The 26,303-nt window shown below is 37.6% G+C and overlaps 1 protein-coding gene across 1 annotated transcript; it reads left to right on the top strand.

Annotated features, from left to right (window-relative positions):
• Nucleotides 1–214: 214 nt before the first annotated feature.
• Nucleotides 215–24,712, top strand: klhl17 (kelch-like family member 17). Its single transcript, XM_056268068.1, has 12 exons — nt 215–406; nt 6,579–6,840; nt 11,257–11,378; nt 11,941–12,162; nt 17,249–17,365; nt 17,556–17,769; nt 17,849–17,993; nt 18,867–19,034; nt 19,218–19,306; nt 20,948–21,021; nt 21,135–21,316; nt 23,635–24,712. The coding sequence occupies exons 2-12, from the start codon at nt 6,627–6,629 to the stop codon at nt 23,861–23,863; spliced, it is 1,776 nt and encodes a 591-aa protein (XP_056124043.1). The 5' UTR covers nt 215–406; nt 6,579–6,626; the 3' UTR covers nt 23,864–24,712.
• The last annotated feature ends 1,591 nt before the right edge of the window (nt 24,713–26,303 follow it).

Below are 26,303 nucleotides of genomic sequence, written 5' to 3'. Positions count from 1 at the left end.
TCCAGACACGATTTTAACAGTAGCTTTTGTATTTATTTTTTTAAATACATAAAATAACCAAAAATCTGAAATCCACCGAGACATGTCTCCAACCACAGAGGCTGTTGGGCAAAGCACAATTGGACAAACCCCCATTTGGGACCGTGATTAAAACAAAGCACAGTCAAATTTGTGGTGGGCGTAACATGTTCAACACAGTATTATTTTTTTTGTAATGCAGATCAGAGCTGAGAGACAGACGTCTGTTTTGAAGCGACATGTGATGTAGCATGTCAACTCACCACGCTGACGCACGGCTAAATAAATCAACACATGCATCCAAATTAATAATAACACACGGACAAAACTGGAGAGAGCGCTACACAGAAAGAAACGAGTCTTGTCAATCAGACACAGACGACAGCAGGTGAGCTTAGATTCGATCTCATCCAGACAGAATTGCACCTCATCTGACAATGAAAGCAACATTTATTTACTTCTTACTTCATTTTAGCTTATACAAAAAAGACAGGATGTGCAAACGCATGCTCACCGTCCCAGAGCTGCAAGTGTTATGAAATAGCTTTATCGCATGATGTGCTCTTTGTTCAGACAGATATTTGTCAATTGATCCAGGTTAAAGTGTGTGCATTGAGCATTTCTTTGTATGTGATGCTGTCGTTTAAAGCGTTTGGAATATGGTATGAGGACTGAATGATGTTTTTCGTCTTTTAGCTGTCAGTGCTACTGCCTGCCTGTACTGTAAAATCCCATCTGAACAAAGGCAACATGAGATCAGCCACCAAGCGAATACTCTTAAATGAGGCAAAATATTATTCTGTTGTATGGTTTCATTTATTGTTATGGTATGTACATGGCCAGCAGAAAATTATTTCCCAAACACCTACAATGAGGTTTTCTTTTTCCAATTCTTGAACGAATTGTTCGTTTGAGTCGGATCTTTTCAATGAATCGATTTTCAATGAATGAATGATTTGAATCCTACTGTATCGTTTCACTGGGAATCCTCTCTTTCGGACATATTGGATAGATAATAACCGATGATTGAGCTGATAATAACATTAGAGATGGAAACACAGGGAACACGTGGGAACGTATTTACTTCATGACGTAAAATAATTGCTGTAATGTTTTGTAACGAACTGTTCGAAGGAACCGATTCGAAGGAATGAGTCGGACTTTCCATCACTAGCGAACTGATGTTAAGGAGGTGTAATTTGAGAATTGTGATGTAGTAGCTTTTAAACAGTGTAGATGGAGCGTTATCAAATTGCTCGACGATAACTTGTTGTTGATGTTGTTTGGATGTAAGCAGTTTCATCGGAGCCTCGATTAAGAACTAAACCAATTGTAAAGCAAACATCCGGCGCGACCTTAAAATGTGACGTCAGCGACCAGCACTCATGCGGCTTTCATTTACGTCAACAACACACAAGCTCCCAAACTGAGGCTTTATTCGTTTTTCATATGGACTGTGATGATGCTCAGCCGCTGCACTCTAGGATTCAATCAAAAATATTCTCCATAAAGCAGACAAGCGAAACAAAAGGAAAAGGCGTCATCCATCAGTTCAGGTAGTGCTGGTTATACTCAGTATTATTCTGCTGGATGACTTGAATGGATCAGAGGAGGAGGGGTGAGAGATGCTCTGTCTGGATGGGACACGGTGTGCTGAGTCAGATTAATGATACTGGGGATGTTTGTAGGGGTTGTCTTTAGCTGTAACTCTGAATCAGCCTGTCTAGTATGCAAGAGGAAAAATTATATTTTTATGCTGAATAATCCGGTCCTCACATTTCTGCTAAATATTACAGCTATTGCTACTAGTGTACAATCCTAAAAAAGAACAAAAAATTGTTTCCCAACACCGTAAGAAGCTTTCAGAAACTTTTTATCAGATTAATATATATTTTTTTATTATTAATTTTATGTGAGCAAGTTACTATAATATACTGTATAATAGGCACCATTCATGACACGCAAGGACACCTTACAAGCATCAAAAAGCACATATCAGCATAAAATATAAAAAATAAAGCCACTCAGTATGGCCTAAAAAACACAACATACAGTAAGATGGGTACATAAATATACAATCACATTAAAGCCTGTCTAAAACGAACCCATGGAAGTCATGCGGATATGAGATAGAACAAGAGTGAGTGCAGAAGAAGATCTAAGAGTACGAGTGTGTATGTGAGAAGAAACCGGACAAATATGAAGGGGTAAAATTATTGAGTGCCTTATGGGTAAGCAGCAAAACCTTAAAGGCAATACTGTATTTAACCAGATACAAGTACAAGGGAGATGTGTTCAGTTGAAGGAGTTCTGGAAATAATACACACAGCTGAGTTCAGCACTAATGAAGTTTGTGAAGAAGTCATTGCCTGAAAAAACATCATAATACAACTTTTATTAAGCAGTAATGCTTTCTCAATTTGTCTTGAGGGGCCACACAGAGGCAGGCATCTACAGAAACTCTATCCTGAGTGCCTACCATACTACAAATAACTAATCTATTCTGAATTTTTAAACAGTTAGTGACCTCAGGTTTCAGACCACATGGTTTGCTTTGTATAACTAAAGGATTTATACATCTGAAACCCCATAGCCATTTTGTGGGCAGCCACACCACTGCTGGCTGTAATACTGAGCCTATGACTCTTTTCATGCTCTTTCACCTGTCATCTGTTATTTGGAGTAACATGAGTAATGCTTTAGAGTTGGAGCTGTATTGTTAGGAAAACAACAAAACATCCCATTGCTTAAGGCTTTAGTTTATTTGATTTAAAACACTATACACCTCAACATCTAATAGAAGAGGTGCCGTCAACTGGATTGCTATTTATCATCCTCCTGCTCCATCCAATCTTCCCACTCAAAGTGAAGAGTATGACAGATACCAGCACATGTTACCGTGGGCACAGCACAGTGGTTTCTATAGTGATGCTTTTGGAGAATTGAATGTGTGCAGCTGGCTGGCCAACTCGTCACGACGTGTCGGTTCAACCGTTCCATATCATTCGTTCTTTCATCTGGAACACAGTTTCATTATTAAAATCAACCAGCCGGTTTATTTATGCAGCGAGTGTGAGTCTTTATGTGTGCGAGAGACTAAATTTAAATAGCTTTTGAGGCCTCAGGCCAGTGAGAAAAGGCCACTGAGTATTGAGGGGCAAACCATATGTAGCTATAAGCTATAAAATGAGCGGGAATTTGTAATGTGAAGTGATAATTTTCATGATATTTAAGGCTTGAGCGCTTCGGTCTGGCTCGCTTCTCCCATTATGATTCTGTACTCGTTGTTCAAAATGCCTTGAAGCAACCATTATGCTGTATGGAAACGAAATGTGAACCAAGAAGGCACAAATTAAAATGGATTTACAGTCTGGCAAATAACTCAAAGATTGTTAGAGGTAATGCACAGATGTTAAACATGACATTAATTATTAATTAGCATTAGCTTAAATGAGAGTTCTTAAAGAGCCTCATGAAATATTTTTTTATTTCTTGTCTTCACTTATTTCCTATTTAAATAGGAAATAAACTTCATCATAGCCTATGGTCTATTTAACACAATTGTTTTATATTTGTCGATTTATTTTTATTTTTATTTGATTACAGTTGTGGTCGGAATTATTGGCACCCCTGGTAAATATGATCAAAGATGGCTGTAGAAATAAATCTGCATTGTTTATCCTTTTGAGCTTTCATTAAAAAAATGTGCAAAAATCTAACCTTTCATTGAAGTAAACGAATTGATAGTGGCGGGAAAATCACATTATGAAATAAATGTTTTTCTCCAAAAGATGTTAGCCACAATTATTGGCACCCTTTTATTAAATTTTTTTGCAACCTCCTTTTGCCAAGATAACAGCTCTGAGTCTTCTCTTCGCTTTTCCACTGCTGCTGGTACGGCTTGGCACGGCACGGCTCGGTTCGCTTTAGCTCGGTTTGCTTTTCCACTGCGGTTAGTACTGCTTCAAAGTGGGTGGGATTATAGTCTGATTGTTATAGTTTATCCGCTCCTCGGCAACCAACGAGAGGAACGTCTGCACTTCGTCCACTGACCACATTCAGCCATTTCTTTTTTGGAAGTTTTCTTTCTTTCTTTTTTCTTCAAGCAAGTCAATCAAGTAGTTTGCTACAGTCTCGCAAATACAATGAAGCTGGTAGTGGCGATTCTGCAGTGTGTTCACGTCACATTTTAGTATCGGTACGGTACGCTTGGAACCTCAACAGAGGTGGTACCATTTAAAGCGAGCCGTGCCGTACCGTACCTTACCGTACCATGCAGTGGAAAAGCGCCACAAGTGAGCCGTACCGAGCCGAGCCGTACCGTACCGTACCATGCAGTGGAAAAGCGACAAAGCGTGCCGTACCGAACCGTGCCGACATACCATGCAGTGGAAAACAGGTTTGGAGAACACCTGACAAGAGATCAGCGATCATTCCTCCATACAGAATCTCTCCAGATCCTTCAGATTCACAGATCCATGTTGGTGCTTCTTGCACTCTCATCTTCTATAGGTCACACATTTTTGATGTTTTTGATGTTTGTTTTGGATCGTTGTCCTTATGGAAGATCCAAACACGGCTCATTATAAGATTTCTAGGAGAGGCCGTCAGCTTTTGATATGTTATCTGTTAGTATTTGCTAGAATCCATGATGCCATGTATCTGAACAAGATGTCCAGGACCTCCAGCAAACAAAATAGGCCCACAACATTAAAGATCCAGCGGTATATTTAACCTCGGGCATGGGGTACTTTTTTATCCCTGTTTGCACCAAACCCATCTTGTGGGTTTGCTGTCAAAAAGCTATTTTTTTATTTCATCTGATCTGACCATAGAAGCCGGTCCCTTTTGAAGTTCCAGTCGTGTCTGACAACTGAATACTCGTGTCTGAAAACTCGTCAATCTTCAAATTTTCATCTTCCTAAATTTCTCACTTGTAGAGGTCAATACTCAAAAAGTTTTAGGGGTATTAAATTATGGAATGGTTTATCCCATCTAGCAAGAAAATGTTCTTTAATATGTTATAAAAGATGTATAATAGATAATTGTATTGATGTCTTGTGACTGTTTTCTTTTTTAAAAAAAAGTATTTTATGTACCCTATAGGATTTGTTTTTAGTTGTATATTATTATTATGTTGTAATTAACTTAATTCAGTCATACATTTATATTTGTTATTGTAATTTAGCTCTTTCTTTAATTTCATAGTTTCTGTTTTTCTTTGTTGTTTAGGTGGAGGCTTTAAATAAGCCTGTTTGGATTTTCTGCCTCTCCCAGCACAGTATTTGGATTGTATTTTCTTGTTTTTATTGTAGGCCTATATCTTATATTTGTGCAAATAAACTAAACTAAAAACTAAAATATGCTGGAGTTTGTTTTTGGATGAGCGAGGAGGACTTTTCTTGGAACCCTCCCAAACAACGTGTGGTGATGTAGGTGCTGTTTGATGTTTTTATTTTTATTATTTAGGATTTCTGATCCTAATACTCAACGAATCTCTGCAATTCTCCATATGGGATCCTTGGATTGTCTTTGGCCACTCAAACTTTCCTCCTTGCCTTGCATTAAAGCAATGTAGAGACACGTCCTCTTCCAGGCAGATTCGTAACATCTTTAGTTGATTGAAACTTCTTCATCTTTGCCCTGATGGTGGAAATGGGAATTTTTTTAATGCTTTAGCTATTTTCTTACAGCCACTTTCTATTTTGTGAAGCTCAACAATCTTTTGCTGCACATCAGAACTATATTCTTTGGTTTTTACTCATTGTGATGGATGATTAAGGGAATTTAGCCTTTGTGTTTCCTCATATTTATACTCCTGTGAAACAAAAGTCATTGCTAGACAATTGCATGTTCCTAGCTAAAAATTTAAATATTAATGGGAATATACTTCAGAGATATTTTACTCAAAAAAGGGGTACCAATAATTGTTGCCAATGTGTTTCGAAGGAAAAACATTCATTTCATAATGTGATTTACCTCCTACTTTCAATTCTTTTACTTCAATGAAAGGTTAGATTTTTGCAAATTTTCTGAATGAAAGATCAAAGGGATAAACAATGCAGATTTATTTTTACAGCCATCTTTGATCATATTTACCAGGGGTGCCAATAATTCTGACCACAATTGTATATCATTCACAATCCTTCGTGAGATTGTAGTTCATTGAAGGTCATTCTTGTACCTTTGTCAGATTTTTAAATACTTTTATCTTCAAATTAAATGTTTGTTGGTTGGTTTGGTTCATGGCTCATAACTCTTTTAACAAAATTCTTATGGGAAAAATTATTGGAAAAAATACTTCCAGAACCAAGACCATTGAAAAAGTGGGTCGGCACTGTTGCATCTATTAGGGGGAGGGACATTCTCGTTTTAGACAGCATTTGATTGTAACAAAAATCTGTAGTGTAGGATGAGTCATCTATACTTTTGGACTTTTTTCTGAAGAGGAAGAGTGTAGATTTGAAGAGTATATATCTGTTAAATGGTATTTTGACATGAACTAAAAGCCACAAAACCCAATTTTTGACTTCATATGGTGTTTCTCTCTCTTCCTGTAGTGTCCTAGAGTGAGGCCCAGGCTCCAGCAGGCCTTGGAGAGCACCGGCATGATGGAGGGGGGTATGCAGCTGCTGAACCGGGATGGCCACAGCATCTCACACAACTCCAAACGCCACTACCACGACTCCTTCGTGTCCATGAACCGCATGCGGCAGCGCGGCCTGCTCTGCGACATTGTGCTTCATGTGGCCAACAAGGAGATCAAGGCACACAAGGTGGTGCTGGCCTCCTGCAGTCCATACTTCCACGCCATGTTTACAAGTAGGTCTTATTCTACATTGCTATTTTAGAAATGAAAATGGTTCTGGCCCATATGTCTTAAATAGGGCTGTCATGGTATCAGAAGTTTTTTTTTTTTTTAGCACTCCATAATATAAAAAACACTGCTCTCTAAAGATATTTGAAGTAAACATACGATAATTCATACGTTTTTATAAGTTTTGGCAACCAGGTGCAATACCGCCACCTACTGTACTTTGAAATGTCAACCAGATACTGGCGCTGGATTATATACGTGCCATATTATTATACGTGTCCTATTCATTTGAAATAATATACCGGTATATTCCGACACCCCTTATTAACAAGATAACAATATTACATTTTTTAAATATCACGGTTATCGTCAATACCAGTATATCGCGACACCTCTAGTCTTAAAGAGAACTTTTTTTTGCCTAGTAATGTTAGGGATGGGCATTTTTGTCAATTTTTCGAGTACTGATAGGTCTCATAAATGAGTAATCAAGTATTCGGGGGTTGGGCTTGTCCATCATGGTGATAATGACATTTTTTGAATTAAAAGACTGTTACAAAAATAAATGTTGACAAATAAAAATATCACATGAAAATATTTCTATAAAAATATAAAAATAACACTGCTAGATTATCAATAATGCACCAATGTTTTCGAAAAAAAAAGAAACATCTAAAAGGAATAGCTGCATGGAGTGAAGCTGAAGAGTGAAGGAGCACCAGTAAACTGAAGCCCGTTTTAAATAACACATCCTACATGAGATTAATCAGAAATCCTAGATACACAACATAGCTGTAACATTACAACTTGTATCTGCACAAAAAGACGCAAATGCAAGTGAACTTGAACTAAGTTATGTGCTAGGCAGAAAGTGTTACTCCCGTTGTGGATACACTCTTCCTCGTAACAGTGTGCTGAAACATGGGCTACTAAAGCACAAAGAGTTCACAACATTCTATAGTGTTCTCATTATAATGTTATGGCTCTGCACAGCTTCCTCCTAACTGTATTTTCACCTTCTGTCAAGTAATTCCAGACATCCCTGCATGTTTTCGAAGCTATGTCGAGAAACTATTTTAATTAGAACATATGCCTACTGTTGAAAAAAATATGACTAGAAAAAATAACACTGCTGGATTATTCCAATTATTATCCAAGAGGAATATGACTGTCTCAAATAACCCAATCATACACAATAATGTTGGGCATTGCCGTTTGAACTGATGCCTCCACCAACTCAACCAAACACATCCTATATGAGATTAATCAGATATATAGGCTACTAATAAAATTAATATTACGACTTACACCTGCACGTGAACTTGACCGTGCTTGTCTGATGACTGTGTAACTCCTGTTGTGGATGCGCTCTTCCTGTACCAACAAGACTGAAACACGGACAACTAGTAGTATAATAGTTCAAATTATAATATTATGTATATTCGTAGATTGGTGCTGCACTTCTTGCGCCTAACTGTATTTTCATGATACAAAGTGATTCAGGCATCACTGCGCACTTTAAAATCCATAGTTTTACTTTATTTTTCCGGTCTGGACAGCATGCTGTCCTAACGCTAACCAATCAGACCTCAGGTACTGCCCAAAATGCCACAATAACCAATCAGGAAAAAAAGAAATATCTTTTTTAAAGTCGTTTTCATGATCGAGTACTCAAGTACTTGTGCACACTTGCACATCCCTAGGTAATGCTTTTTTTTTTTTACAAGTTTAATATCCGTTTTTTTGTGAAATCAGGAGTACGCTATCATATAGATAGTTCCATAGCTAACATATGAACTAAAAGGTGAAAAAACAATTTTGACTTCACACATGGTCTTTAAGGTGAACGTGTATTGTGTATTGTGTAGTGTTTATTTCCTATGTACATTACCTCAGCTTCTGTTTCAAGCCTTTCCTTCCTTCCTTCCTTCCTGCCTTTTGTCATCTCCTAATGTTTTTCCATGCTTTATTCTCTTCCCTGTCTTGGTCTCAGATCAGCAGGTGCCTGGTTTTTCCTATTGCTCAACAGTCCCGCTGCACCTCAGACTAGAGTGTGATGGTATGAGTCAGGACAATGTGGGCTCTTCAGAGCCATGACTATTCTGAACTTACCATACACTAGATCTACTAACAATGCACTGATTTAAACTCCATTATACATATCAAAACTTGCTTAACTTACAACAAATAATCTTCTTGAGTCTGGACTAATTTGTACTAACACTGAGTGTGCTGCATTTCTCTTATAGGTAATTCAAATTTCTAACAAAATTATTTTTCATATTTAAGGCTTAAGCTAGTCCCAGACTAAAATGCATGTTTGAGCTGTTTTAACTAAAAGCAACTTGCACTGAGATATCTTAAAATATGTCAGTGCCATTGTTTTGTCTCAAGATGTTTTTTCTAAGGCACTTTTATAAAAGCTACTTAAAGGTACAATATGTAAGAATTTTGTAATAAAATATCCAAAAATCACTTGCACAGTGTGATATATTTCCTGCAGTTGTGTACTTCCAAGATCCCAAAAGTCTCCAAAGATTTTTTTATTTCAGAGAAATTCCAATTTTAAATAAGTGGCCGTCCCGGAAAAAAATGTCGCCTGTCAATGACGCAATATCCTCGCTATCCTTGGTTTCCGTTCATACTGCCATAGCCATGACGTAACCATGGCGACATACGTGGACAACTGCGTAGTGCGTAACGTTTAGCGGCACGCAGTTCTTGTTTCTTTCAAACATAGACCATGGCAAGCAGACTTTGGGACAAACAAGGAGAACTAAAATGAGGATCAATATCAGCGTGGCGTTTTTGAGATGCCGAGAGCTCCACGTCCGTGAGTAACTTGGACTTGACAGAGCTTCAGTCACGACTTGACAGCTTTATTAGACAGGTGAGCAAATGTACATAAAACAAATCAATGTTATGTAACGTTAGCTCAACATGATGAAATGTTAGAATATGGTCAGTATGTTATTCTAATGTTGATCTAGCTTACTGCTAGTTTCGTATAGCAAACAAACTAACACGTAGTATAACATTATAACTTTCAACACACATTTAAATGCCGTTTAGTGTGATAGTGTAACGTTAGACCAAGTGAAGCAGCGCTGCGTTACCTCACAAGTTTAATTTGTCTAATAAACTGACCTGTGTGAGTAATCCAGCACTTGCGGGTAGTTCGGTAGAATTAAATGTCCTTATTCTTTTATATCCGCGGGACTCGCGTGTGATATCTGTCTCTTTAGCAATCGCGACCTGCTTCATACCACTGTAATGTTAAAAAACATGAATGTTTGCACTCATCCATAAACATTATTAGATCCATCAGCTTGACAGCAAGTCCCATCATTCAGCTCATCGCTGCGTCATAAACCTACGCCTTTGTTATTGTTGGAAACTGCGCCCTCTTGTGGTGAAAAAAACCTACATATTGTGCCTTTAAATGTCCTAATTGAATGAAGGCCTAATCTGTGAAACCAGGCCTATATATCTGCTAACAGTATGATGACAAATAATATCAGAATAGAAATAAGTGGTTACGATTATATAGATGTAAAAACACAAAAGAAGATATTCTCTTTCCTTTCATAAAATGACAGACATTATGCAAAAAGTGTCAAATTTGTCTACAAAGTTAGAAAAATTTATTTAAATGATCCAGCAGTTCATTTTTGTGTGGAATGTTAATTTAACTGTTCAGTGTTGTCATACGTCTCAAGCAGTATTATTATTATTATTTTAATGTTTTTATTATTATATTTAGTATAAATACTATTATAGTATTTATTATTATTTTGAGTTTGCTTTTATTTTTTATATTTTTAGTTTTAGTTTTGGTAATTTTCTTGGTTTTACAATATTATATTATATTATATTATATTTCTTTAGTTTATTTTTTATTTCAGTTTTAGTACTTCAACTTCAACTTGTTTTATTTTAATTAGTTGCCAAGGCAGCATTTTTAATATTTTTAGTTGAGAATAACAACACTAGTCTCAAGGGTCGTTCATTCATAAAGTGATTTCCGGTTTCATGAATGTCACTGAACGTTGACAATGCAACAAAATCAAACAGAGTTTGCAAATTTTGCAGATTTCATGCAAATATAGTACACTGTCTGATATAGTTAAATATAGCAGTCAAGTAGGAAATTCTGCTAGCATCCAACAGCACAGATACTCTGTGAACTCAGAGCAGATGATCATCCCATTTCTGATCAGATTTTCAAAAGCTATTGCCAGGGGAGCAGCACCAATAACGTTCTAATGGGAACATCCACTTCGCCAAACAGTACAACCACCAGAGCTCGCTGTATGTGTGAACGGGACATCAGCATCGTCAAACCCCTGGGAAACTGCCTAAATCTACCAGTGTTCTTCAAAAGCCTCTATTGCACAGCTGTGTGTGTTGTGACTGTGCAGATGAGATGTCAGAGAGCCGTCAGACCCACGTGACCCTGCATGACATTGACCCTCAGGCTCTGGAGCAGCTGGTGCAGTACGCCTACACTGCAGAAATCGTAGTAGGAGAAGGAAATGTGCAGGTACGTCGACTTTAGTGTCTTTTGAAGAGCATACTGTATTTTCATGCTCACAATCACCAGGATGTAATCTAGTTTGGTCTGTGAGGTGCTTAACAAGGTGGTGTGGTCAGATGGTTTGTGCAAACTTACAATTTGCATCTTTGCAAATGCAGGCCTTCTATTTGTGCTGTTTCAAAAGAACAAATGCATATGTGGCAGCTAATTTACAAGAATTTGTCTCATGATTAGACTAAAGGTGCAATCACATCAGTGAAACTTCAGTGCATTTCCAGCTAAATTTTGCATGCACAAAAGGTCCATTGTCTATTGCCAATAGTGTAGGCTCACACAGAAGTCACTTTCAAACCAAGCAGCTTTCTCTTGGTTATTGTTACAAACTTAAACATGAGTGAGATCTGCTTGGGGGACTTTTTTGGCCTCATGCGAAACTTGTTATTGTTCGGCAAAAAAAAATGTTAGAGCAAAATCCAGTAAATGTGACCGCACCTTAAGATGATGTTAAAGATTAATTTCTGAAAATGACTACTTCTTAATTCTTACTTCTACTGCTTTACTCGAGCAGACCTTGTTGCCAGCAGCTAGTCTCCTGCAGCTCAACGGAGTGAGAGATGCCTGCTGTAAATTCCTCCTCAGCCAGCTGGACCCCTCAAACTGCCTGGGCATCCGTGGCTTTGCAGACACTCACTCCTGCAGCGACCTTCTCAAGTCAGCCCATAAGTACGTCCTGCAGCACTTCGTAGAGGTCTCGAAGACTGAGGAGTTTATGCTGCTACCTCTCAAACAGGTGAGTGATCTGTTTTGTAGTTAATGTAGTAGAATACTAGTTAGGTAGTTAAAGGATATAGGTCACCCAAATATTCTTCATAATTTTCCGCATTATTTTAGTATTTTGTCATTAATAATAATTTATTTTATTTGTAGTAGCTTTAGTACTTAAACTTATTTATTTCAGTTAGTTGCCACAGCAACATTTCTCTCTACTTTCTTCTGTGAAACCTAAATTAATTTTTTTAGGTAAAACATAAATGTGAATGAGGACTGGGGTTGTTAAGCACCAAAACGACACCATAAAAGTACATATGATAGCTTTGTGTGAGGAACAGATTGAATCGCCCAGGGTCATAACAAATTCAAACTGTAAGAAACTCTGATGCAAGAGGGGTTTTAAGAATAGATTTATTCAGGATGTAAAAAGAAGCGTGTAAAGTGTACCCGTTAAATGATGCATGGGGAGTGCTGGGGAGTTGAGCCATAACAATCCTTGAGGGAAAAATGGTTTTGGCCACGGATGTCTAATTATATATATTTGTCACTGACACCACTTCCTGTCACCTTCGCCTTGAGCTTTTTAAAAACACAATCCCTTCACTTGATCCGGCCTCTCCTCCTCTCTGTCGTCTGGGAAGTCTTGATTCTTCTGACTTAGTCTGAGAATAAAAAAAACCTGCTCTATTTCGACCTTCGCTGCAGGAATTCTGGTTCCATCCTGGCTTTTAATACGCCCCCTCATACTACTCAAAGAAAAACTCTCCCAAGGTCTGGAGATAGCTGTCCATTAGCATTCCCATTAATCTCAATGGCAGTTTTTCAGCTGACGCTGAAGTTTCTCAGAAGTGAGTGGTTAAAATTCTGACATCTTTGCTCATGGGCATTATGGGAACTGAAGTTTTGAATCACCAGAGCTGTAAAAGCCATGCGACTAGCGACTATCTTAAACTGTCTCAAAGGAAGCAAGCAGGGAGACATATGTCAATTTATGTTTTTAAAATCCCTCTAAAAATATATATTTTTAACATATATATATATATATATATATATGTAAGCAATAAGGTACGAGAGGCTGTGCTGTATCGTGAATAAGTAACGGCTGGAGGGCGTTGTTAGGCACGACGCGAAGCGGAGTGCCTGCAACCCCTTCAGCCGTTACTTATTCACGATACAGCACTTGCCTCGAGTACCTTATTGCTTTTATAAAACGGTTGCCACACAATAAAAATATTAAAGCCGAAAAATATGTATCTATGCAACTTTCATGAAGTAAAATCACTAAAAGCCTGCCTTCCGCTGGAAAAAATAGTCCCGGAACGTGAACAGCAACAGAAGTTACATATATTATTTCGCCAATAGATGGCGGCAAAGACTGTCTTTATGAGTGAGTGAGTGAGTGAGTCTGTAGAGAAGGCTTTTGAAAGGACTCGAACTTGTGATCACGGAGAAGACAGACGCAACTGACAGATGACTAACGTTATGCACGGAAAACCCCATGACTGTTAAAAGGACAAAATATGCAGCGGACATTCAAACGCATTTTTTTATTATGAATATAGGACTGACCTGAAGGAAAATGCTACGTCTACTGTAAATGCAGGTACACTCGCTTACTCGATCTCTCACAATGCTCTGCTCTAGCTTTAAATGAACAATATCAATGAGATGAAACATCTGTTTAAGTTGCTAAGAGTGGTTGCTAGGGGTGTTGTGTAGTGATACATAGAACCGTTGGGTGAAGCGGTCATAGCCGTGTTTTATCGTGAATAAAGCACAGCTATTGACCAATCAGAATCAAGGATTGGAACTAACCGTTTTATAAATACATATATATACTTTATATATAACAAATATACTAATAAAGTGCCCCTATTATGCTCATTTAAAGGTTTCTATTTTTTTGTTTTGAAGGTCTCCTACAATAGGTTTGAATCCAATATCAAAAAACATTTTCTCATAATATACATTGCCCATAACCTCATTTCTCAAAGAGTCTGAAAACGTTTTGTTTGAAGACTCAGTCTCTCTAAACCCCTCTTTTCCGAAAGCCTACTCTGCACTGATTGGTCAGATGGCCCAGTCTTGTGATTGGTCTACTGCTTACAGTGCGTGTCGGAAACAAAACACCCATAACCATATCTGAATTTCGGCTCTGGAGGCTTCCTCAGCACCTCATACACAGTGATACGATCAGGAACGATGGAGTCGGTTTTTCCATATAAATGCCAGCGTGAGTTCTCATCCTTTTGACAACACGAACCAAACTCTTCCAGGCTTGGGTCAAAGTAGACATTATTTGCGGGCAAGAAGAGAGACTGGAATTGCTGACGACTTGTTTCGGCAGTTTTGAATCGATTCTTTATTTTAGGAGACAATAAATTTATTTGTCTTGCACTTTGATCTTCAAAACTTTGCAGACCTTTTACATTAACAAACAGCTATATTACACACTTGCATGAAAGGTTTCGAAAAAGACACCTTAAAGAAATGAAATTTATTTTATTCAGCAAAGATGCATTAAATTGATCAAAAGTGACTAAAAGGGTATTTATAACGTTAGAAAATATTTCTGTTTCAAATAAATGCTGATCTTTTGAACGTTCCATTCATCAAAGAATGAAAAAAACGTATTTACTAAGCAGCACAGCCGTTATGAAACATTAATAATAAGAAGAAAATTGTCTTGCATCAATCAGCATATTAAATGATTTCGGTTGAAACATGTGACACAGAAGACAGGAGTAATGGCTGCTGAAAATTCTACTTTGCCATCACAGGAATGCATAACATTATAAAATATACTAAAATAGAAAACTTGTTTTAAATTGTAATAATATTTCGTAATATTACTGTTTGTACTGTATTTTGTCAAATAAAATTCATTTGCAAGCATACAAGACTTCTTTCAAAATAAATAAAAAATCCTACCATCCCGAAGCGTTTGAATGGTAGTGTAGTGTACGTAAAATATATTTTATACATGATTATATATCCCCAAAAGTATAATTGCAATTTTTGCATTTTATATATTGCTTGGGAAAATGTATTCAGTCAGAATACACAGGAACGTTTGAATGGCTGTGAATTGAGATTGCTGTTTTTTTTTGGCCCCAGATGATATAGTTACAGCTAACTGGACCATGCCAATCAGCCAAACTTTGAACTCTTCTTCGACTCACCAAAGCGAAAATGTCAGCATGCATTACACCGCAGTGACACTGATATAAGTGCTCTCTGCATCAGCACTTCAATACACTGTCAATCATCCTGCTCGAATATGTGGTGACAACTGCACGTCAATGAGAAGCTGAGACTGCTAATCAGCAGAAAGCAGCCCCTGCTCTCATACAACACTAATTTCATCAGCTCTAATCCGCTCTCTTCGTAGAAGAGCATTCTTTTGAATAATCGGAGTGCTGCTTGTATTAGTGTCCCTGTGTTTTGAAAAGTTACATGATTCCATGAAATCCCCCTGCTGTTCAGACACTGATTACAGAGGACCATTAGGGCTTGCTGATGACATAGACTGCTGTTCCTTCTCTGTCTGTGATTCTCTCTCTCTCTCTTAACAGCTGTTGCAGGCTAGAGGCTTCCACTGGCCCCATATTTAACCCACAAGACCTAGGAAATGCTTGTAGTCATGTTAACTGTGCCCTTTGCCCCAAATGAACAAACAATCTGTGACAGGAATTCTGCAAAGGCTGTTGTAGTGCTTCTGAGTGTGTAGATTAGATGATGGTGATGGTATTACATTTGTCCCGAGCAGCTGTGATGCTGGTCATTTGGGTTGTAATCCTTAAAACCTCTGTCCATGTCCATGAGCTGGTCTCGGGCATTGGCTGAAGTCTCTTAAATTCATATTGCAAAAATAATAATAATTATAAAGTAATTTTTGCAATTTCTTCATCACTAACAGCAGAAAATGAAATTGCAAAATAATGGTATGGTTTCCCAAACACTTATCACTTCTTCCACCCCTACCTCCCCTTCTGCCATTGTTCAATCTGAAACTCACTCAGCACTATTGGTTGACCCAGAAGTTGACATGTTAACATGAAGTTGGCTAACAAAGCAATGTTTTGAAAGTAAGTCAATTATAACTATGGTTTTTAATTTTTTTTAATGCCGATTTGAAAAAAACAACAACTGCAGAATGGATTTAAGGTAAGATGTGTTAACTGGATTGGTATACTATTTTGGGTCACCAAAAAATTTGCCAAAACACAACTAGTAATGTGAAGAACTTTGGAACATAATTGGAATGTATATTATTATCAAGTAAAATTCAATTACATTATTAAATCAAAATTTTATTTTCATATTACCATTCAAAATTTTGGGGTCAGTAAGATTTCTTTTAAAGAAAATAAAACTTTTATTCAGCAAGGATTCATCAAAGAATATATTTTTTTTAAATGCCTTGGTTTCCACAAAAAATATTAAATGTCACAATTGTTTTCAACATTAATAATTTAGGAAATGTTAATGTTGAGCTCCAAATCAGCATATTAGAATAATTTTTGAAAGATCATGTAACACTGAAAACGGAAGTAATATATAACATAATAATATTTCATTTCACAATATTACTGTTTTGACTGTAATTTTTTATCAAATAAATGCAGCTTTGGTGAGCATTAGAGACTTATTTTAAAATCAAGTGCATTTAAATGCGCTTCATTCACACTAAAACACAAATTTGTCTTTCAAAATGTTAATTAAAGACTTTAGTCTGACTGATAAAAAAAAAAAAAAAACTGCACTAAAATTAAACTGAGAGGGGTTATAGCACTTACGCATTGTTGTCCTACTGTTAGTTTAACTGCTTCTATTGTTCTCATTTGTAAGTCGCTTTGGATAAAAGCGTCTGCTAAATGAATAAATGTAAATGATTGATTGATTGATTTTATTTGACCACTTAAATATAAAAATATGAAACAGTATGAAACTGTGTCATACATAAAAAAAAAAAAAAAAATACACAAGTAGTCAGGGATAACAAAATAAAGCCCGAAGACTTATTTCCATTGTGGTCCCTTACTCTGGAACCATAATCTTTAGTTTTCAGATCAGTTATGAACCCTTTCTTGTGATTTCTGCAGGTGCTGGATCTGATCTCCAGTGATAACCTGAATGTCCCATCAGAGGAGGAGGTGTACAGGGCTGTGCTGAGCTGGGTCAAGCATGACATTGATGGGCGGAGGCAACATGTGCCCCGGGTGGGTGTGATTCCTCCTGTCAAACTGCGCTTTTAGCAATATCACAGTAAATCACAGAATTAGTGCTTAATAAAGGATTATGTCTCTGCAACTCGATACTTGTTTCTCTATTCCCTTCCTTTGTATTCTCTGATCCTTTTTACACACGCACACGTCTTACCTCTCACTCTCCGTCCATTTCTCTGTTCAGCTGATGAAGTGTGTACGTCTGCCCCTGCTGACACGAGACTTCCTGATGAGTAATGTGGATACAGAGCTGCTGGTGCGTCACCACTCCGAGTGCAAAGACCTGCTGATCGAGGCACTGAAGTACCACCTGATGCCCGAGCAGAGGGGCGTGCTCAGTAACAGCCGCACCCGACCGCGTCGATGCGAGGGAGCCAGTCCGGTCCTCTTCGCCGTAGGTCTGTAAACGAGACTGTAAAAACACACATGCACAAATGTCTGTATGTTGTTGGATTGCTTTAAATGCGTGTCTTTCAGGTGGGGGCAGTCTTTTTGCTATTCATGGAGACTGTGAGGCCTATGACACCAGGACCGACCGCTGGCACATGGTTGCGTCTATGTCAACACGGCGGGCACGAGTCGGAGTGGCTGCTATCGGAAACAAGCTCTATGCTGTGGGCGGGTACGCAGATCCTAAAGCCTCATCTTTTTCAGAGAATCAACTGCTTTTTCCATTAATAACACCAATCTTAACTGACAGGGCCCCTTGTGTTTTGTGCACCTTTTGAAAATTCAGAGTTATGTGGCATCAGTGTGAGTGCTTTAGAATAAACATTTTATAATTTTAAACCCCTGGAATAATTGGAAATCTAGGGAAGCCCATTGACATTTTATCTAAATTTTGAATTTTATGTCAGAATTTTTATGTTATATAATTATATCTTAATATCTTGTAATTTTGACTTTTCATAACTACTTTTTATCTTTGTCATAACTGACATTTTGTCAGAATTTTCAACGTTTATCTCATATAACGTTCTATGAAAAAAATGTATTTTGTCATAAGGATGATTTACCAAAGCACATTTCTTTCTTATGTGGAGAAAATGGCTTTCCATAGAAACTATTTTTTTTTAACTAGCCAATAAACTCAAAAACATCCTGACAGGATTGAAAGTTGAACAGTCTTAAACTCGATGCAGCATATTAAAAATACGGCGCCCATGATGCGAGATGCTGAAAAAAACAGCAAGTGTGACTACAACCAAAGACGCATATAAATGTACATACATAAATCAAATCTGTGCTATTTTTCATTATTTTCATATTACATTACAAAGGGAACAGAATGTGCAGAAAGCTATGTTATTTCCTTCAGATTTCCCTGCTGAGGCAATCAAGAAGTTACTTCAGGTTAGTTAGGAAATGTGTCAGGTGTTGACTAATGTAATTCTATGAATGATGACGGTCTTGTCTTTACTTGCATGATAAAGATGCAATTTATTCAAAGACGCATGAAAGATCTATTGTTCCTCTCTGTCTTTTCCCAAAACAGGTATGATGGCACCTCTGATTTGGCTACTGTAGAGTCGTATGACCCAGTAACAAATGTGTGGCAACCTGAAGTGTCCATGGGAACAAGGAGGAGCTGTTTAGGTGTGGCGGTCCTGCATGGGTTGTTGTATGCAGCTGGAGGATATGATGGTGCTTCCTGTCTCAACAGGTATGCTATTCAGTCAAATAAATGTGACATTTTTTCTTAAATATAACTGTATTAATAATATTTTGATTGGAAATAAGATGACGATATGCAAGGAAAATGTCTCTTTTTTTATTACGTAATTGTCAAATAATATGTAATAATATTTCTCTCTCTCTCTCTCTCTCTCTTTGATTTTGTCTTTAGTGCGGAGAGGTATGACCCTCTGACCAGTACCTGGACCTCCATTGCTGCCATGAGCACCAGAAGGAGATATGTTAGAGTGGCCACATTAGGTAAAAAATATATAATGCTCAGGGCTTGACATTAACTTTTTTGCTCACCAGCCACTGTGGCCAGTGGTTTTCCACAGTTACTAGCCAATCAGCATTTTCATTGGCCACAATTTTGACTTCAATACCATGGGGAAAAACTGCCATATAGATATTTTTAATATTATCTCATAATTTGCCAGCAGGTATATTAGGCTGCTGTCACTTTAAAGGGTTAGTTCACCCAAAAATGAAAATTCTGTCAGTAATTACTCACCCTCATGTTGTTCCAACCCCGTAAGACTTTCATTCATCTTCGGAACACAAATTAATATATTTTTTATTAAATCTGAGAGCTGGATCACTCCTCCATAGGCTTCTTAAGGGATCGAAACTGGCCGGCCGAAAAGTTATGCAAGACATCGTTAAAATAGTCCAAGTGACTACAGTGGCTAAATCTTAAGTTTATCAAGCAACAAGAATACTTTTTGTGCGCAAAAAACAAACAAAAACAACGACTTTATTCAACTACTCATTTCCTTCTGTGTGGGCCTTGAGATTTCACGTAGTGGAACTGTGCAAAGCTTCTAGGTTGTACGTCACACGCATCACACACATGACCAGCGTCGGCCAATAGTGAGCCTACGTGTGACGTGCAACCTAGAAGCTTTGCGCAATATCACTACGTGAAATCTCAAGGCCCACAGGGAAGGAAATGAGTAGTTGAATAAAGTCGTTATTTTTGTTTGTTTTTTGCGCACAAAAAGTATTCTTGTTGCTTGATAAACTTAAGATTGAGCCACTGTAGTCACTTGGACTATTTTAACGATGTCTTGCATAACTTTTCGGCCGGCCAGTTTCGATCCCTTAAAAAGCCTATAAAGGAGTGATCCAGCTCTCAGATTTAATCAAAAATACCTTAATTTGTGTTCCGAAGATGAATGAAAGTCTTATGGGGTTGGAACAACATGAGGGTAAGTAATTACTGACAGAATTTTCATTTTTGGGTGAACTAACCCTTTAAGACCTGACGCACGGATCCATTATACTGTTACACTTACATTTTCTTTCTCAACTGTTTACGTTCATAACTGACTGTGTTTACGAGAATACTTGTCAAGATCTGCATTTTGACATTATTTTATGTGTATTTGACTGTTTAAGCGCAGTAAGCAGCGAAAACAAACTCAATTTAATACTGAGAGGTGGTTTTATGTGCGCACTTTGGGAATGAGTAAAATGATGCGCAATCCCACACCGAAATTCAAGCTCTGTAACACCAACAATATTTATCTGAAGCAAATGAAACGAGTGAGTGAGGGGAGGCGGGTTTGTGTGTCAACTCGCTGTCAGAGAGATGAGAGCGTGAGAAAGCGCAGCTGTTACAGTGTATTCTGCGGAAAATGAGCATTTGAAGTGTTTCAGATATTTCAGTATCGATGTGTATCGAAAAATCTATATTTTTGATAACACTACATCGCACCTAGTTTATTATTTCAGATGCCTTTATTAAAAGACTACAATTGAAAAATGTATATATTTTATATAAAATTCAACCTGCCAAAGTGGCTAGTAGGAGTGACTATATATTTTATATATATTTGCCTCTTGAAATGGTTAATGTCGTCTGTGTTTGCTCTAAATTGCTCTACATTCTTCTGTTAGATGGCAGTTTGTACGCTGTCGGTGGGTACGACAGTTCCTCACACTTAGCCACAGTTGAAAAATACGACCCTCAGGTATGTGACACATTTCTCTATGATATGTTGAAAATGTCTCCAGGGTGGGTGTGTTTTATGTTTTCTCTCCATGGATAAATAAATGACTAAAAAGACGGTATTATATTTTTCAGAGTAATCTCTGGACTGCCATTGCCAACATGCTGAGCAGGAGGAGCAGTGCAGGGGTGGCTGTACTGGAGGGCATGCTTTATGTTGCAGGGGGCAATGACGGTACCAGCTGCCTAAATTCAGTGGAACGGTACAATCCAAAAACCAACACCTGGGAGGGAGTGGCCCCCATGAACATCCGCAGGTTCGAAAGTGGCATTCGAGCATTCGACTGCCATCATTTACTCACCGTCATGTTATCCCAAGCCTATATGCATCTCTCTCCTTTAAAAATTATGTTGGAAAGTGTTTTTTTGTTTTTTTTTGCAATGAAAGTCATTGGGGTCCATTGGGCTTTTTTTGGACCCCATTGACTTTCATTAGCTATGTTTACATCCAAAATTGTGAATTTAACATGCGCAAAATGGGAATAAAACATTGCATAAAACATTTGTAAATAAAGCACCGTTTCCATCCCATCCCAAATCATAAATGCCTGGTGTTTGGGAACACAATCATGTGAGATGCTTCTGGGAGGGAATTAAACCAAACCAATCTGATGACAGACTTTGGCTCAGGCATTTCAGATGATCAATCCAACATTTGAGATGCTGTGCAATGAAATAGGTCTGCTGGTTAGTCCAGTTGTCCAATCACATCCACAGGCAAAGTCACGTGAGGTTTTTGTTGTGCATCGAGGGATTTATTCGGTAAATGTGTTTCCATCGCAGTTTATGCGCATGTCTTCTTATCGGATAAAACAATTATCCGCCTCAATTGAGCGCATGAGTATTTTTAGAATTCATGCGCATCTTTGCTTTTCCATCCAGTGTTTTCCCAATATGCGCATGCAAATAAGTGGATGGAAACATAGCTATTGTATTAACAAAACAGCTAAAACATTATTCAAAATACTTTCTTTTGTGTTTTATTCTTTATTCTTTATTTCAAGGATAGCCCCTTGAGATGTACCATCTCATTTTCGAGGGGGTCCTTACAATAATGACAAACAAAACAAGATGATAGAGTAAATATTAGAGATAATTCCAAACACATAAGTACAAAGACACACACACACACACTCACACACCCACGCACACTCCAACAATGCTCCCTGAAACTAGCCCCCCACCCCCTCACCAGCCAATAATGCACAGATTATGCACAGACAAGATAAGAAAAAAAAAATATATATATATAAAAAATATAGAATATAAAAAATAATAACAATATTTTTCTTATTTTTTAAATAATAGATAAATAAATAAATCCCTCTACAAAAAATAGAGATAGACATTTGTACACATAAGCATACTATACACCCCCTTATAAATACATCTGCTTGCATGCACGAGTAAAGTATACAATCCATATTTGTAAACAAATACACACATATATACAGTACACTGGACAGTGAGTAGTATGAGACCTAAAACAGTTCAGAAACACGAGCAAAGTGTTTGAAATTGAGTAATTAAATATGATTTAAAGATATAAAGAGAAGTGATCGACCTTAGTGAGGAAGGAAGGTTATTCCAATCAGATGGACCTTTGAATTTGAATGCACGACGACCAATTTCTTTACTGATTCTAGGTGTTACTAGAAACAGTTGGTCCATGTGCCTTAAGTTGTATTGAGAGCTGAAAGGAATTAAAAGGTCTTTCAGATATGACGGGAAATTAAAATGAATACATTTAAAAATAAGTGTTAACCAGTGGAGTTGTCTTCTGGTCTTCGGCGTAGGCCAGTTCAATGACTCATACATTAGACAGTGATGGGTTCTGTAAGGACACCTGAGCACAAATCTACAAAGACTATTATATAAAACATTAAGAGGACGGAGATTTGTTCCAGAGGTGTTACCATAGACCACATCAGCATAGTCCAGTATCGGGAATATTAATTGGGTTATAATTCTCTTACGTACTTCTAGTGAGAAGCAGTCAGCAGAACGATAAAGTGATTTCAGACAACCAAATATTTTCTTAGTAATCAAATTAATATGAGATTTAAAGGATAGCTGAGAATCAAGCCAGAGGCCTAGATATTTGAGTTCTTCAATTTTTTCTATTGTTGTTCCATCAAAAAAGCTAATAGACCAGTTACTTAACATCGAAGGATCAGATCGAGTGCAAAACAACATGCTATATGATTTTCTCTTATTCAAAAGAAGCTTGTTCGAGGAAAGCCATCCTTGAACCAAATTGAAATCAGATTGGAGAGAGGACTGAATTTGAGAAATATCAGAGCTAGAAAAGTATAATACAGTATCATCTGCATATAAATGAAATTGACAGTCAGAACAGATTTGAGATAGATCATTAATAAAGATTGAGAACAAAAGAGGACCTAAGGATGATCCTTGTGGAACACCTTTATCACTTATCTTAAAGTCTGATTGACTTCCCAGAAAGGAGACACATTGACTTGTGTCTCACTTGTGACAGAAGAGAGTCATACAACTTATTTGTCAATCCAAACCTGTAAGTTCCTAATGGACATTTTCTTCTCTTGTTCTTCAGGAGCACCCATGACCTGGTCGCCATGGATGGCTGGTTATACGCGGTTGGAGGCAATGATGGCAGCTCTAGTCTCAATTCCATAGAAAAATACAACCCTCGTAGCAACAAGTGGGTGGCGGCGTCATGCATGTTCACGCGCCGTAGCAGCGTCGGAGTCGCTGTCCTGGAGCTCCTCAACTTTCCTCCTCCGTCCTCTCCCACTCTTTCCGTCTCCTCCACAAGTCTTTGACAAAGGGTAAAAACCCGGCTTAGCTCCAGCGGCCTGCCCTGCGTGGCAAAGAGGCGCAACTGCTCGGTTTGAGCACCGGGCGAGGAGTGTTTCGTGGGCAACAGCGGCCTCCCTCTGCCTGGAGGAATACTGCAGCATTCCAACAGATCACAAGGTTAAAAAAGGATGAAAAGAAAAATCCCACACTCTCACAACTCTCACCCTATAAACCCCAGTGCTTGAAAGTGCAAAATAATGTTGCTCTGCCATTTTTCGGTCACTTTGTGTATGATGTATATCTAAATGTATATTTAATTTATGTTTACGATTCTTTTTTGAAATATTAAGAAATAATATATTAAACAGAAAAAAAAGTATGAACAACTTTAGGAATGTAGCTCTTGACAGGTTCTGCCACGCATGTTTACAGAAATTTCGTCTTGGCAGAACACAATAATGTAGTGCTGCTGTGCCACACTAGGTGGTAGTAATGTGCAATGCTGCCCTGTCTCACCACAGATGCGCATGGACATTTACAAGCAGAAAATTCTCACAAAGCGGGGGCTGGACTCTACACTACATACAGCTGAGTCTGCTCAGTTATGTAGTTGATAACATAATATATGTTTTATGTATTTTCCCATTTATTTATCAAATGTAATATAAACATATGACACTATTTCAGAGATGTTTGAAGGACCACCTCTGACTTAGGAGGGGAGATATAGTTTTATCGTACTTATTGCATATCAGAGAAGCACTGGTGTTTGGTATGAAATGTGAGTGTTATGGAGAACAGTTATTTCGTGTTTTATCCAGCGGACATGTTCGGTTTGGTTTCTACAGTCATGCATTACAAGCTTTTGAGAGTTTGAGCTCTACATGAGTACAAACTCTTCTAATATGACACGTCTATATCACAAACCAGGAGAAATGTCTTTCTAATAAAGACTATAGCCATACCTAAAAACTAGCTGTGACATTAAAGCTGCACTTTCTCGTGTTTTTCGAATGGGTGATCGGTGCTCAGAACTAATTCTGATTAACTAACGGGTAATCGGTAATACTGACACTTCAATATCAAGCCCTTCAATGTGAGTAACTCGGCTATTGTAAGCTCCTATATGTTGTATGTCACATTTCTTAATATTTTTGTCAAAAGTCTTTAGTTGATAACATTGAACCATGTCATTGTATACTGCATTTTCTAAATTTTGCTTAGGGTTGTCGGCTTCGGCAGCTCGATTGGATCTAGACAGTATGTATGTGTTGTGCTGTGATGTCATTGGTAACAGCCACTACCAATGCATCTTACCTCAGATTGGCAGATGAGTGAACAGTGGGTTTTGTGATTAGTTTAACTGATGAGAGCACAGATCACCCCAAAACAAGAGATAGTTTCCCCAAAATTGAAAATGTTGTTCCAAACCTGTATGACGTTCTATGCTACGTATAACACAAAAACAGGAGATATTTAGTAGAACGTCTAAGCTGTTTTTTGTTTTGTTTTATCTGTACAATGAAAGTAAATGTGAACAAGGGACAGTGAAAAAGAGCAGTTTGGACAAAATGGAAAAAAGCAGCTCGGACATTCTGCTGAATATTTTCTTTTATGTTCCACAGAAGAAAGAAATGCATACGGTTTGGAACGACATATGGGTGAGTAAATGATTAACATTTTTGTGTGAACTATCCTTTAAGTAAATTCTGCTCTCTGCCATTTTATGTAGGTTTTAAAATGTAGCGTAGTATTATATGATTTCAAAACTTCTGAGAAGTTAGGATTTTATTTCCTTTTTTAAGGACTTTAATTCTGAGAAACATGTTTAAGGTCAGTATATATTTGTGTCCAGGGAGATTAGAGTGTGTGTAGAAGTTCTGTAGAGGTGAAGCATCCTGCACTTTGACAATACATAACACCACAGGACCACGAGCCCACAGAAAGGAATTACAGTATGTATATAACCAAATATCCTGAAACTTTGTGCAATGTCAACGTAACTGGCTGTCTTTTCTTTTGTCTTTTTGTTTTTTTATTGTAATGTTGTTGAATGTGTTATATTGTGCCGGTTATGTTTTGCTATATTTAAGAACAAACATGAATTTTTTGCACTAATGTAAAATGGAGCAATATACTGCTGTATAAAATTAAAAAAACACTACTGTAAATGATATAAAGCTGTTTTCAGGTGGAACGAGAGTTTAATCTCATTTGACCAAATAGATTTACACTTTAAAGGGATGTTCAATCTGATGTAAAATCTGTCTTTTACTCACAACCTGTTTCAAACCTGTATGACTTGCTTTCTTCTCCGGAACACAAAAGATATTTGAAGAATGTTGGTAACCTTGTGCCCATTGACTTCCACTGTATGGACAATAAAATAAAGAAACTCTCAAAAACCATTTTTCATGTTCCACAGATGAAAAAAGTCATACAGTTTGGAACGACATGAGAGTG

This window comes from Rhinichthys klamathensis, unplaced genomic scaffold (genome assembly GCF_029890125.1).
Source record: "Rhinichthys klamathensis goyatoka isolate OS25496 unplaced genomic scaffold, OSU_Roscu_1.1 h1tg000269l_1, whole genome shotgun sequence".
In the NCBI taxonomy this organism is placed as follows: Eukaryota; Metazoa; Chordata; class Actinopteri; order Cypriniformes; family Leuciscidae; genus Rhinichthys; species Rhinichthys klamathensis.
This window is presented reverse-complemented; position numbering and strand designations above follow the sequence as displayed.